The sequence below is a fragment of the Syngnathus scovelli genome, chromosome 4, assembly GCF_024217435.2.
Source record: "Syngnathus scovelli strain Florida chromosome 4, RoL_Ssco_1.2, whole genome shotgun sequence".
Lineage (NCBI taxonomy): Eukaryota > Metazoa > Chordata > Actinopteri > Syngnathiformes > Syngnathidae > Syngnathus > Syngnathus scovelli.
In genome coordinates this window covers 8,219,274-8,232,583 of record NC_090850.1, presented here as the reverse complement: position 1 = coordinate 8,232,583, position 13,310 = coordinate 8,219,274, and the positions used below count along the sequence as shown (strand labels likewise).

Genomic DNA, 13,310 nt, shown 5'->3' with positions numbered 1-13,310 from the left:
CAATTATTTGAAAATGTTGTTCAACCTGTCAATTGAATACACTACAAATTTAAGCTATGGAATATTCAAACTGAAACATTTGAACATTTTACTTAAACATTTTAGCTTTTTTTTGGTGCAAATATTCTCAAATGTTATTTTTTCTCCTTTTCATCTTCAGATGGTGCCGATCGCACATCGACTATATGAAACGAGAACCTGGATGAGAGCAGCAGAACTGTGTGCTGGGTAGCTTTAGAAGGCCCTCTCACAACAAGTCACCCTGACGTCATCTGCCCTCCAGTGCCCTCTCTCGTAGCCAAAGTAGAGCTCAACCAAGGGACTGGGAGGCATCAGAGAAACACAAGCCAACACATTGGCTGCGTCGATGGGGTGGGGGGAGGGACACACTTCCTGCCATGACCATCTCAGTCATGTGGGGAGAGGAAAGTATCAAATATGGGCTGAACAGTGTGTGACCAGAGCCCCTTCAGGAGATCATGTCAGGAGCAGTGTGCCATCAGCAGAGGCAGAGATACTGGGCTGGGTGACAGGGGTCCAATAAAGTCCCCCACACCCTCTTTTACAATCCCCATGTGTCAACCAAGAGTGCTAGTGGCATTTTCCACATCTGTGTCAGTACCTCGGACCCCCAAAAACGAGACAAGCAGATGGATGGCAAGCATTTGGGAAAGGCCTGTTGCTCAATTTTGAGCTGCAAACAAAACAGATTGTCTATCACATGTCTCTATTGTTTACATATCGATGCTACTTTCAAAGGGTACGCAAACAAAAAAGGAATCGGGTATGGATGTTGGACTATCCTGTAAAAAGCCTTGGCTGTCTGCCAGCTTTACATCCCCCACAAGTAGCCATCACGCTAGTTTACAAGCAACATGCTCATTGTTTATAAAAATGTGCCAATTGAGAGAGAGAGAGGGAGAGAGAGAGAGAAAGTAAAAATATGAAACAGGGACGTTGGGGAAAGGTGCCGAAGGTTGAAGGAACGGAGCCGGGAAAGTGAGGAGGGATCCTGAAAGGGATGCGGATGTTTGAAGGAACAAGACATCAGAGGCGGGACCTTTGGTGTCCTTAAAATGACAGAGGGAGATGGATGTCGTGTCCAATCACGTCATCAGTTTGTCCTGCAAGCGGAAGAGGGAGTGAGCACTCTGTTGCATATTGTTTATCTGTAGCTTGTACTGTATTAACTCTGAATTCAGAGTGTTTGTGAGGGGGAGGCCTTAAAAAATGCGGGCTATCGTTGTATAAATGGGAGCTCAATACAAGCTGTATTACCAGTGGAATTTTTATGCATTTATATATAGATATATATATTTTTTTCCTTTTAAGACCTTTGTTAAACAGGGGTGATTTGAGCTGCATATTGCAACTACGTATATGTCTTCCTTGGAGGAAAGTGAGGAGAGTAAGGAAATGGGCAGGCTTCACACGAATCAGTCCATGAAGGGTTGCTGCCCAGAGACTGTTTGACTGGAGATAGTGCCACCTACTGGCCAGAAGAGACGGCACACGTGTTGAGGCTCCCAAGAGGCCAAAGATCGTTCGTTGATGGGACAACTATTAGCGGGTAATTCTATCTTTAACTATAGCGTCCTTTGAATATAGGCTGACAAGGATTTTATTTTCTTATTTAGTTTTGAAAACCAAGTTATTGTGTCTGGGATTCAGACTATATTCTGTTAAGTTTTATATTGAAATGTCGTTAGGAAACACTAACAAGGTGATCTAATGGCACACCATTTATTTTGTTAGTTGTATAATAGCACAGTACTGCCTTTGTTCCCTGCACTTGATCTGATAACATGTTACACTAACATCAAAATCGACACGACTCAAGCACCACTGCGCTCATTTCGAGTCTGAACAAAGCAATCTTACTCCTCAGTTGTCAGTGTTGTCGTTCGATAACCTGTCGCATCCATTTAGGCGTCGGGTCATATCCATCAACTGTGTGCCAAATTTGAACACACAGTTCGAGGACCAAGCCAACTTTTTGCATGCATGAGTCACTTCATATTTTGTTCTGTTTATTTACTTCAACTTGATGTCATGCCATTGGACAACAGTGTTTCAAACCTTTGTGGGGTTTTTTTTGCTGGCGTTCCTTCATAATGCGCATCATAGCCTCACATACTATGCTGTGAAAAACTGGAGTGGCTGCATCTTCACGATGGGCATGAACACATTTAAAGTACAGCATATTTGTCATCGGGGGTGCATTGTTTTCCTTCAAGAGACTAAACACTTGGATGTGGTGCCTTATTGTGCCTGCTGTGAGGCCACATGTATAACAAGTCTGTCGCCGTGGACATACGTGCACTATAGTCAACGTGTGCCATGATGTTGCACTTGTTTCGATGTTAGGGGCTCTTCTGCATTACGAGCCCTTTGTTTCTTCAACTAGAAGCTTCCACCAAGGCACCAATGTGACATTGTTTATGTGCAGCTTGATCCCAGTGTCCTTTGCCTTATGAATCAGTACTTGGGGAAGATACTCGTATTTATTCTGTTCTTTTTCTCTTCATTATTGTTGCAGAGGTCATACTTTTACTCAGTTAGGTATATTATTATTTAAAGTACCAAATGTATTAACAAGTTATGGCTGGTAACCATACAGACATCTCAGATATTAACAGTTTTTTTTTAATTGATGTTTTTATGTAGCTTTGTATTCATGTTTGCATCCTTCAGTCAAATACCAAGATTTTTTTTTTCATGTGAAGCTTCAGTGTCCATACATCACCGTTCAGTCACACACGAGCCAGAGGAGAGGACAAGGAAGAGGAGCTCATCCGGAAAGTATTCACACGGCTTCACTTTTGATAGATTTTTTTATATTACAGTCTTACGGTGGAGCACTGGTTAGTACGTCCACCTCACAGTTAGGAAGGTGCGGGTTCGATTCCACCTCCGGCCCTCCCTGTGTGGAGTTTGCATGTTCTCCCCGTGCCCGCTTGGGTTTTCTCCGGGCACTCCGGTTTCCTCCCGCATCCCAAAAAGATGCATAGTAGGCTGATTGAGCACTCCATATTTCCCACAGGTGTGAGTGTGGATAGCTTTTTCTCTCTGTATGCCCTGGCAACCAGTTCAGGGTGTCCCCCGCCTACTTCCCGATGACTGCTGGGATAGCCCCCAGCACGCCCGCTTCTCCTGTGGGGACAAGCGGTATAGAAAATGGATGGATGGATTACAGTCTTAATCCTCAAAATGCTACACCCAACACCCCATAATGAAAATAACAATAACAAAAAAACATAAGGCATTGTTATCACATAAGGCTGGCTGGGTCATTTGAGGACAATCACTCATCTCTGACCTGAACTACATTCATTCATTGAGAGGCCACGCTGCTCATTCTGTTCTGCTACCCAGCTCTGTACATGTCTCAGAGATCTACTGACAGTTCTTTGACAACAGCTTTGGTTTGTGCTCCGATATGCACCATCAACTGCGGAATTTCCAAACAATCAATTGATGATTTCTTAGTATTTTCATTCTGGGGTGTTGTGTGTGGAGTTTTCAGGAAAAAAAATTGATCAAATCAATTGCAGAGGCTGAATCCTAACAATATGTGTAAAAATTGAAGTGCTGTGAATATTTTCCGGAAGAACTGCAAATATGTATGTACAGTATTTGTTCAAATTTTTTTAGGTTAGATCTCCAGCGATATTTGAGGTTTCCTCTTGGAGGCAACCATATCTCTTATTTGACCTGCCTTTAAAAAAACAAAAAAAAACTGTTGATACACAATGGATTTGTTGGGAGTACACGTTTTCCATTGTCCAATGATCTTCATTTGGACTATCACCAAATGGTTTTATGTAAAATGTGAATTTGTCGCTGAAAGTCCCTTGAAGTGTAGCACATCTTAGAAAATATCATGATGTGTTCAGATTCGGAATATAGAAAATATTTTTAATCCTGCTTTGTTAAATTCTCCAATTCCAACCGTAAGGTTGTTTCAGTGTCCCACACACTAGGGGGAAAAAAGGCCATCGAAGAGTACGCTGTAGATAAAGGGACTTGTCACTAGTGTAGGCATCCTTCCCCCCCCCCCCCCCCTTATCTTTTTCTTTTTAGATTTGTTCAAGGCAGCACAAACATAAAGATGCTCGCTTTGTGTGAAGGTTTGCAATTTGAACATGGCTGAGATTGGGCGATGGATCTTTAAACCAAATTCCCACTTTCTCGTTGTGTGTGGGCTGCAATCGTTGCAGTTAGTGTTATTCCAAAAGTATTTGTGTACTTTCAAAGTCATATATATAATATGCTGTTTTGTATTGTGGGATTTGTTTTAGTTTCTACGTTTTAGATGAAATACTCCATTTTATTTTTGTGGTGTCTTTTTTCTTTTTTGTAAATTGAACAGCGTCTAATGTGTAACAAATTTCTACCGCTTGACTGTGCTCCTTTATTGCATTTATAATTTCATTTTCATCAAAGAGCCGATGTCCTGTATTGACTGCAGGCTTGCGTATATATTTCACTAAAAGAGTTTAGTTGTATATTGTAAAAAAGAAAAGACTTACACAAAAGGACATTTGTGGGATGTGCAGAAAAAGACAAATGAGTAATTTATCATCTTAAACCTGCATGCAGAAGGCTGAGAGTCATATTTAGAATAACAAATGGCAGTGCCTTTTTTTTTGTACTCTGAGACATTTACCCCCAATGTCCCTAATGTAATAATCTTGTTTTTTTTTTTTTTTTTTTTTTTTTTAAATCAACTTTTAAAAAAGTGATTTCTTTTAGGAGGAAACCAGTGGATGCTGTGCTGGGCCGTGTTCACACAGCAGATCCATTTATTTCTCAAAGTCTTTGTATGTGTCATGCTTTATGCTCCCATGTAGACTTTACTTGTGCAGGCATGTTTTTAATTGATAAGGCGGATACACGTGGCTCTACTGACTTAGAGCTATGTTTTATTTTTTTAAATATATTTGTAACGTTTTTAATCAACATTCTATCAAGGCATGACAAGGAACACTTCTTTGACTTTTGATTGGCCCAATTCTAGGAGAAAATCCACGAGATGAATATTAATTGAAACTTCGCTGTGTGAACTCAACCAGTCAGTCACCCTCACTTGGAGTCGCCGTGTTAAAACCACAGATTTATATATGAATGGACTAAAAATGCCGCTTACTAGCAGTAGCGAGAAGTGAAGCCGCCGGCGGCCATCTTGCGTTGCCACCCGCTGAGCGCACCTTGCACACGTTGATTTTACCACAGCACGGTCCCGTTATTTTCTGTCATAACGCAGTGTGTGGTGTACGGTTGCACCAATATGTCTTGAAAGAGCGCGACATGCTGATTTCACTGGTAAAAATGCAATTATTAATTTTCTCATACAAAGTGTAGCTCTGAGTGCTACTTGAAGATTAGTCTGCATCGTGCTGTAAGAATCCTCAACAATAAAACGAAGTCAAACCCCATCGGAAAAAAATCAATGAGAAATGTAATCCCAATCCCTGTAAATCACGATTCATGATACTCAGATAATATACTATTGATGGTCGATGCAAACGAGAGGCTCGCATTACTTCATTCAGGGATCCTAAGGTAAAACACACCTATACCAGTCTTTTCAGAGGAAAAAGTAACATGTCAGTACCAGTGGCAATGTAAAATATCTGCCCTCTGGTTTAAGCCACAAGGGGCCAATTGTTAGTCCATTCATTTATGTCGATGGTTATGACCGCCTGTCAAGTCAAGTTTATTCTAAATCACAAACAGTCTCAAAGGGCTTCACATAGACAAAAATTGACAATTATTCTCAAAGCATCCCCTGATCTTAAACTCCCAAATTTAAGTCCACTTCCTGTTTTCTGTAGGTACTTCCTTGAAGTTCAGAATTATTCTGGTCTGTACAATATATGTACTTGTGTGTGTTTACGCGTGCTTATATATATGTGTGCGTGCGTGTGCGTGAGAGAGAATTTGTGTGTCTGTGTGTGGATGCATTCAAGTGCTTTTATTGTCTTGCTGTAATTTGTTGACATACCAGAATGCTGTGATTTGGCATGCCCTGTTATCCATAAAAAAAAGTTTAAAAACTTCACGTTTGTCTGTGCGGTTCTGTTGTTCTCAAACAAGCCATGTATGGCATGGCGTTTAAAAAGACGACATTGTCAAAAATCTATTTTGTTCAGAAATTTTCATACACGAGATTTAATACTGTATATTTGCAGTGGCATACCGACTTCCACTATTGTTAAGGGTTGTTGGAAATAACTGACCATAAACATGTCACTAATGAGGGGGTCTGAGGAATAATACATGATTAAAGTGGAGACTTTAAGGTATATCTTTAGAACGTTTTCCCCAAAATCAGCTTTTCAAAGCTCTTTCGTTATTGTTGCGGCGACCAGGGAGGTGCGCACCTGTCTGTGGGTGCATGTGACCACAAGGGGTCACTGCAGGTGTGCGACGTGAACGCGCAGCACGCAGTGGAGCTCCTCAGAGCGCCTCAACAGCTGAGCGCAATCTTTCCTGATTGGGAGCACGCACCCACCAGGGTTCATAAGCAGCAAACAGCACAATCCTCTTGTCCAGTGAACAGCAGCAACAACACAGCAGGAGCAGCGAACCACGCTGAGCTCCACGGAGAAAGGAAACAACTTATGGGAAGAGGAGACCAAAGGGCCTACCGGTTTTTCAGCTTGATTGTTTAGCTCAATAAAAACCCGAACAAAGGTCAAGTCCTTCCTTTTCAAGTGTGGAAACCCATGACGTTAAAATACAGTTGCCAATTATATTAAGTACAATTGGTATTGCAACTGTGGTATATGGTTTTTGCTGCTTCGCTGGTCTTCAAAAAACACTCGGTGATCGGTGGCTGTTTCCCGACGAATGAGCACTTCAGGGACCACGGCTGATTGGGAAAAGATTTTATTCAACCAATGTCAGAGTGAAGTCTTTCCAAAAAGTTGAGTGGCCCAAGGCATGGATGTAAAAAGCCCCCCAACCCCTGTCAGGCCCGTATCTTTTATACCTGGCAAGGAGCTGATGTCATGTCTTTGTGCACCAGCTGCGGTTTTCAATCTACTAGTTTACTTCAGTCCTAAAAAGGAGATCTTGACCAGCGCTGTTGGTGATGGACGACAACAGCCACTTTACCTTATTATAGGATTGCACACATTGCTGAAACTGAATTCTCCCTGACCAGCAAATATAGAATAGAACCGTGTCACTGACGCCAGGTGGACATTCTAAGGCAGGGGTCACCAACATGGTGCCCGCGGGCACCAGGTCGCCCGTGAGGACTGCATGAGTCGCCCGCAGGCCTGTTCTATAATTAGCTCAAATAGCGGCACTTGTCAGTGAGTTGCATCTATTTATTTTACAGTCAAACCTCGGTTTTCGAACGTCCTGCTTTCTCGAACAAATCGGAATTCGAACAAAAAATTGGAGTTTTTTGCTTCGGTTGTCGAACAAAATTCGGAGGTCGAACCTCGCGAGATGAGCCGGGAGGACCCGAAAAAACCCGACCGCGCGGCCCGGATGCCGACTGACTCCGTTGTTATTGTATTTTTGTTACTTTGAGGATTGTATTAACTCCTATTCATCCCTCCAAAGAAAGCAAGTGGGAGCAGTAAAGCCATCCTAAAACACAAAGACGCTCTTAAAGCAATGCGACAGTGAGCGCCCGGCCGGCGTGCTGCGGTTGCGCGATCGGACCAAATTAAGCTCCCTGCGCACTGACGTCCACTTAAATTTTGGAAAGTACATCAGGACTTTAAAAATATCTTCTAAATTTCAGCGACGGCTCAGTCACAATAATGCGACCAGCGCGGTGCAGTTGCGCAGTGGGCGACGCGCTACGGTTGCGCGTTCGGCGGTGCGCTGCAGTTGCGCGATCGGACAAATATGCGCAAATGAAAAAATGCTTAAAAAAAAGGCGTTTTTATTTATTTTTTTGTCTTGAAATGGATTAAAAAAATGTCCATTATTTATAATGGGAAAAATAGATTTGGAATTCGTCCGATTCGCTTCTCGAACCGCCTTCTAGAACGGATTATGGTAAAAAAACAAGGTTTGACTGTATTTTTGCTATTGTTGTTAAAATCATACTTACATGTGAACTGGAAATGACAAATAACACAGTGAAAGCCAAATTGAGCAAATTGGCTATTTCAGAAGTGTGTGTCAGACTGGTAGTCCTTTGGTTTAATCAGTACCCAGGAAGTAGCTCTCAGTTTAAGAAAGGTTGGTGACCCCTGTTCTAAGGCCACCTACAGGAATAGAGAGGGAATTCCAAATTACACTTCACAACTCATATAATATTGTAATCATCACTGGAAGCGATTTTCCCACCACAGCCATCTTCACTTGCTGTTTGTCTTTGGTTGACAAAAGACAGACAATTGTGTGTAGGTGAAAAATACTATATGAATAAAGTATAATAATATAATAAAGTACCTGAAAGTACAGTATCTGAACCAGAGGCACAACTACCTTCTGAGTGCTATGCAGAACCCCCTCACCCTTTATTTATTTATTTTTATAAATTGCGTTTATTTTCATGATCAGCCTCAACAAATGGAAACACTTGCACTCCAGTGCGTGCGTGCGTGCGCGCGCACGTGTGCGTGTGTGTGTGTGTGTGTGCGTGCGTGTGTGCGTGTGTGCGTGTGCGTGTGTGTGTGTGTGTGTGTGTGTGTGTGTGTGTGTGTGTGTGTGTGTGTCTCATTTGTGCCCATGTGCATTGGATGGTTGCTCAGTTCTGTGTACTGCAGGGGTGTCGCACGCCAGTGTGGTATATGGTTTTTGTGGCTTCGCTGGTCTCCAAAAAACACTCGGTGGTCGGTGGCTGGTTCCAGGCAAATGAACACCTCAGAGACCCACGGCTGATTGGGAAAAGATTTTATTCAACCGATGTCAGAGTGAAGTCTTTCCAAAAAGTTGAGTGGCCCCAAGGCATGGATGTAAAAAGCCCGAGAGAGAGCGAGCGAGCCCAAGCTAGAGCGAACCCCCCCCCCCCTCCTTCTTTTGTTAGGCCCGTAGCTTTTATACCTGACAAGAAGCTGATGTCACGGCTTTGGGCAACAGCTGCAGTTTGAGTCTCAGTCTGCTTGTTTCCCCTAAAAGGTCATCCCTTCAGCTCTCCCTGGTCACGGACAACTGGCCCTTCTATCTTCTACTAAGTACCTATACATTACTGAAACTAAAGCTTCTCTGTACAGCAAAAATAGTTTGATAGTCTTACTGCTACTAGTGGATCATCTAATGCAACATACAGATACGCATAAAGTTCAAAATTCACTTCACCAGTCCTCAGGGGCCGCATTCCAACATGTTTTCCAAGATTCCCTCGTTAAGTGCACCTGTGTCAAAAGTTAGGCTCCTGCAGAACGTGCAAATGGACTGATCTTTTCACTCAGGTGTCTTTAACGAGGGTAACTCGGAAAACATATTAGAACGCGGCCCCCGAGGACTAGAGTTCGACACCCCTGGTGTATTGTATCTGTGCCCACGAATGAGCAGTCATGTTTGTATCAAACAATAAGAGTATTTACACATATATGACCATGAAAAAGTGTATGAGTTTGTATAACATAACAGAATGTGTACATATTGCTGTTTCTCCCACTTCACGGCCCTCTCTGTTTTTTTAGTGTCTGGTATTAGTGTATGTGATCTGTTTGATTAATTTGAGGTTAATGCCGTGGTATCAAATGAACTAATGATCATTTTGATCTCTTTGTATGTCTTGACATGTGAAGAAATTGACAATAAAGCAGACTTTGACTTTGATATGCTTTTTATGATACTGTTAGGCTACGGATTTTAGTTATTGATCTGACTCCAAATTGCGATCAACACTTGCTATGTCCCAATCCACACACTGGCGCACCTAACAATTTTGCGAGTTCGTTCTGTCAAAGAGAAGACCAGTAGATCAATCAGACCAAATTTACCAATTGTTTATTCCTGACAAAGCGAACTAATACAGGCCTGGGTCCCGGGTCCCTCACACTAAAACTCGTGCGTTTTTGTGACCACAAAAAGACGACACATTCTTCCGGGTTGCCCAGTTTTGAAGAAACACAACAAAACATTGTGTGATGATTGGTCGATGGCCATCTCCTCCCCGTCTAGGTGTTATTGCTGAGGTCAGGCGGTTGGGTTTTCCCCACGAAGCCCAACCACCTGGACGTGATGTTGTTCTCGTTTCTCACCGACCTTGAGGTGTTCTCGTCCGGTACTCCCTGTCTGGGCCTATTCCACAACACTTTGAAGAAAACAAGTTCATGCAGTTTGCCTGCACATTCTTCGCCACCCACCAATCCACACGAGCACTCCAATACTAGATATTATATTAATATGATTATAAGTTTAACACAACCTTAAAAAATATGTTTGCAAACTGCCGAAAGCACATTTCCCTTTAATACTTACCGTATTTGCCGGTGTATTGGTCGACATTTTTCGATCCAAAATCGACCGAAAAAAATCGACCTCGACTTATACACCGAGTCATAAAATTTAACTTCGTATTCATCGCTTCAAATGTGATGGTAACCAAGGCCGTTTCTCATGCATCTCATTGTGCGTTGCACTTAGAAAATTTGAACCGGGCAGCGTGCGCGAGTGCGCGGCCCGCTGGAAGTCGAATGAGGCGCCGCGATCTCCTGCGCGGTGCTTATAAAGTGCCGATCCGCTCGGCTTGGAGCTATTTCCCGCCTCCCGTTGGTGCCGGGCGGCGTGCGCGAGCTCGCCGGCCGCGATCTCCTCCGCGGTGCTTATAAACAGCCGATCCGCTCGGCGGGGGCTATTTTCGGCCACTTGGCTCGTGCGCACGGCCTCACGGATGTGCCGGGCGGGTGCGTGAGCTCGCCGGCCGCTGGAAGTCCAATGAGGCGCCGCGATCTCCTGCGCGGTGCTTATAAAGTGCCGATCCGCTCGGCTTGGAGCTATTTCCGGCCTCCCGTTGGTGCCGGGCGGCGTGCGCGAGCTCGCCGGCCGCGATCTCCTCCGCGGTGCTTATAAACAGCCGCATGCGCACGGCCTCCCGGAATTTGAACACATTTCGTCAATAAATTTCGCATATTGAATTTTGAAGTTTAATATAATGCAACAATTGAGCTCGACTTATACAAAGGATATATCATAAAATCGTAAATTTCCGTCGAATTTTAGGGGGTCGACTTATACACCGAGTCGACCTGTACACCGGCAAATACGGTAACTTACTTGTGTCGTAAAATGTTGGGAATTACATCTCATGGATCTCCATTTCTTAAAATGTATCACATGACGTGTGTCATCATTCATCATCATTTAATATCATTCTACATAATTCCATATGATTCAATACTTATCCACATGATTCCACATTGTTCAAAACGTCTTGACAAAAATGGGGGCAAAAACCTTAAGATGAACATGAAAAGTAAGCAACTTGCCCTGAATATTAATTAAATTTACTACTGTTAAAAAACACAACAAGAAACAAAATTAACACCAAGTATAATGAAAACTGCAAAACTATTACCATCCCGAGAGCACTTCACTATATTATCATCGATGCAAAAATTCACGAAGTTTGCACAAATAGAAAGTGAAAACTTCATGAATCATAACTCGTCTCTCCAACACACTCAGAATGCCCAATGAAGACTCTTTGGCAAGTGACTGAGCAGGCAAAAGGGTTCTCGACAGTGTGGATTCTTATATGAGTTTGGCCACAAACTGAGCATGAAAAAGGTTTCTCACCGGTGTGGATTCTTGTATGTATTTGTAAGGTTTCCTTACGACTGAATTTTTGGCCACAAACTGAACATGAAAAAGGTTTCTCGCCAGTGTGGATTCTTGTGTGCGTTGTTAAGGCTGCCAGACAACGTAACTTTTGGCCACACACTAAGCATAAAAAAGATTTCTCGCCAGTGCAGATTTTTGTGTGCGTTTTTAAATGTCCCTTACAACCAAATTTTTGGCCACAAACTGAGCATGAAAAAGATTTTTCGCCAGTGTTGGTTCTTGTATGAAGTGTTAGAGTTCTCTTCCCAGCGAATTTTTGGCCACAAACTGAGCAGAAAAAAGGTTTCTCACCAGTGTGGGTTCTTGTGTGCTGTTTTAAATGTCCCCCCTGAGAGAATTTTTGGCCACAAACTGAGCATGAAAAAGGTTTCTCACCAGTGTGGATCCTTGTGTGCATTTTTAAGTATCTCTTATCAGAGAATCTTTGGCCACAAACTGAGCAGGAAAAAGGTTTCTCGCCTGTGTGGATTCTTGTGTGCTGTTTTAAATGTCCTCCCTGAGAGAATTTTTGGCCACAAACTGAGCGGGGAAGGTTTTTCTTTCTTGTGTGAATCTTCATGTGTTGTTTCAAAACACTGTTATTAGCACAACATTTTCCACACTGAGAACATTGCCTGTGTTTGTTTTGAGACTCATCATCATCATCATCATCAGCAGCAGCAGCAGCAGCAGTAGCAGCAGCAGAAGCAGCAGCAGGAACATGTGACGACACGTCATCACTATCTGATGGTGGAGCTGCTTGTGATCCTCCACAGTGGTCTCCATCACCTTCTCTGGTCATTTGTTGACTTGAGCTGCAGCTTGGAGGCTCCGCCCCTTTGCTCGCCTCACGTTGACCCTTATCGAAACGCTTCACGGGAACACCAGTCAATGACATCTTGCATGTGTCCTCTTCCTCCTCCTCCTCCTTTTTAATATCACAGGAGTCTTCTCCCTCCTCTTTAATACAAGGCCGGTCCGGCTCTTCCTCCTTGTTTATGGTGCAAAGAATCGTCTGCTCCATTTGTTCATTCAAGTGGTGGACCTCTTTGCCCACATCTTCCTCTTTAATGCAAGTAAGCTCTGGCTCCTGCTGCTTAGGACGAATAGCTTCACTGATGTCTGCAAAACAAGACAAACGCGCATCATTTCAATGTATATTAACAATAACATTTACAGTTAAAGAGAAACTGGCAAAACCTATGTAAGGCATTATTTTTGATAGAATTCTACAAAAAATAAACACTCGAAGAGAATTCAAAATAGAAAATAGTTTTTTCCTCAGCAAGTACTAACCATCTCTGCGTAACACAACATAAGGCTGCAGGCAAACTGCTTACAGTCGTCGACGACTACGCTCCTTTTCCTCCACGTACTTTGCTGCGGTGCTTGCAAACATTTTTACACTGTAATCACAACACTTGTTTAACAATGTTTGGCTAACAAAGGCGGCTTTTGGACAGCGACGCGCGAGCAATTTTAACTTTTTAAGAGAACGACGGTGAAAAGGCCGGTCATCATCCGGGTACGTGACGTCACTGGCCACGGAGGTTACGTTAGTGATG

The 13,310-nt window shown here is 43.0% G+C and overlaps 2 protein-coding genes across 7 annotated transcripts in view; one reads left to right on the top strand and one right to left on the bottom strand.

The window, feature by feature from the left end:
* Nucleotides 1-6,064, top strand: part of samd4a (sterile alpha motif domain containing 4A) — a 48,624-nt gene extending 42,560 nt beyond the window's left edge. For all 5 annotated transcript variants that reach the window (XM_049718868.1, XM_049718869.1, XM_049718867.1 and 2 more), the window contains one exon: nt 161-6,064. In XM_049718868.1, the coding sequence (XP_049574825.1) occupies nt 161-189 (29 nt within the window). In that variant the 3' untranslated portion in view covers nt 190-6,064. The remainder of the gene's footprint in view (nt 1-160) is intronic.
* A 5,205-nt stretch (nt 6,065-11,269) lies between these two features.
* LOC125967639 (zinc finger protein OZF-like) lies at nt 11,270-13,310 on the bottom strand. 2 transcript variants are annotated; one of them, XM_049718875.1, is made up of 2 exons: nt 13,042-13,310; nt 11,270-12,867 (listed from the first exon to the last, which is right to left on the bottom strand). In XM_049718875.1, the coding sequence occupies exon 2, from the start codon at nt 12,767-12,769 to the stop codon at nt 11,576-11,578; it is 1,194 nt and encodes a 397-aa protein (XP_049574832.1). In that variant the 5' UTR covers nt 12,770-12,867; nt 13,042-13,310; the 3' UTR covers nt 11,270-11,575. The 2 variants fall into 2 exon arrangements, with proteins under 2 accessions (XP_049574832.1, XP_049574833.1); XM_049718876.1 differs by having other exon boundaries at nt 13,086-13,310.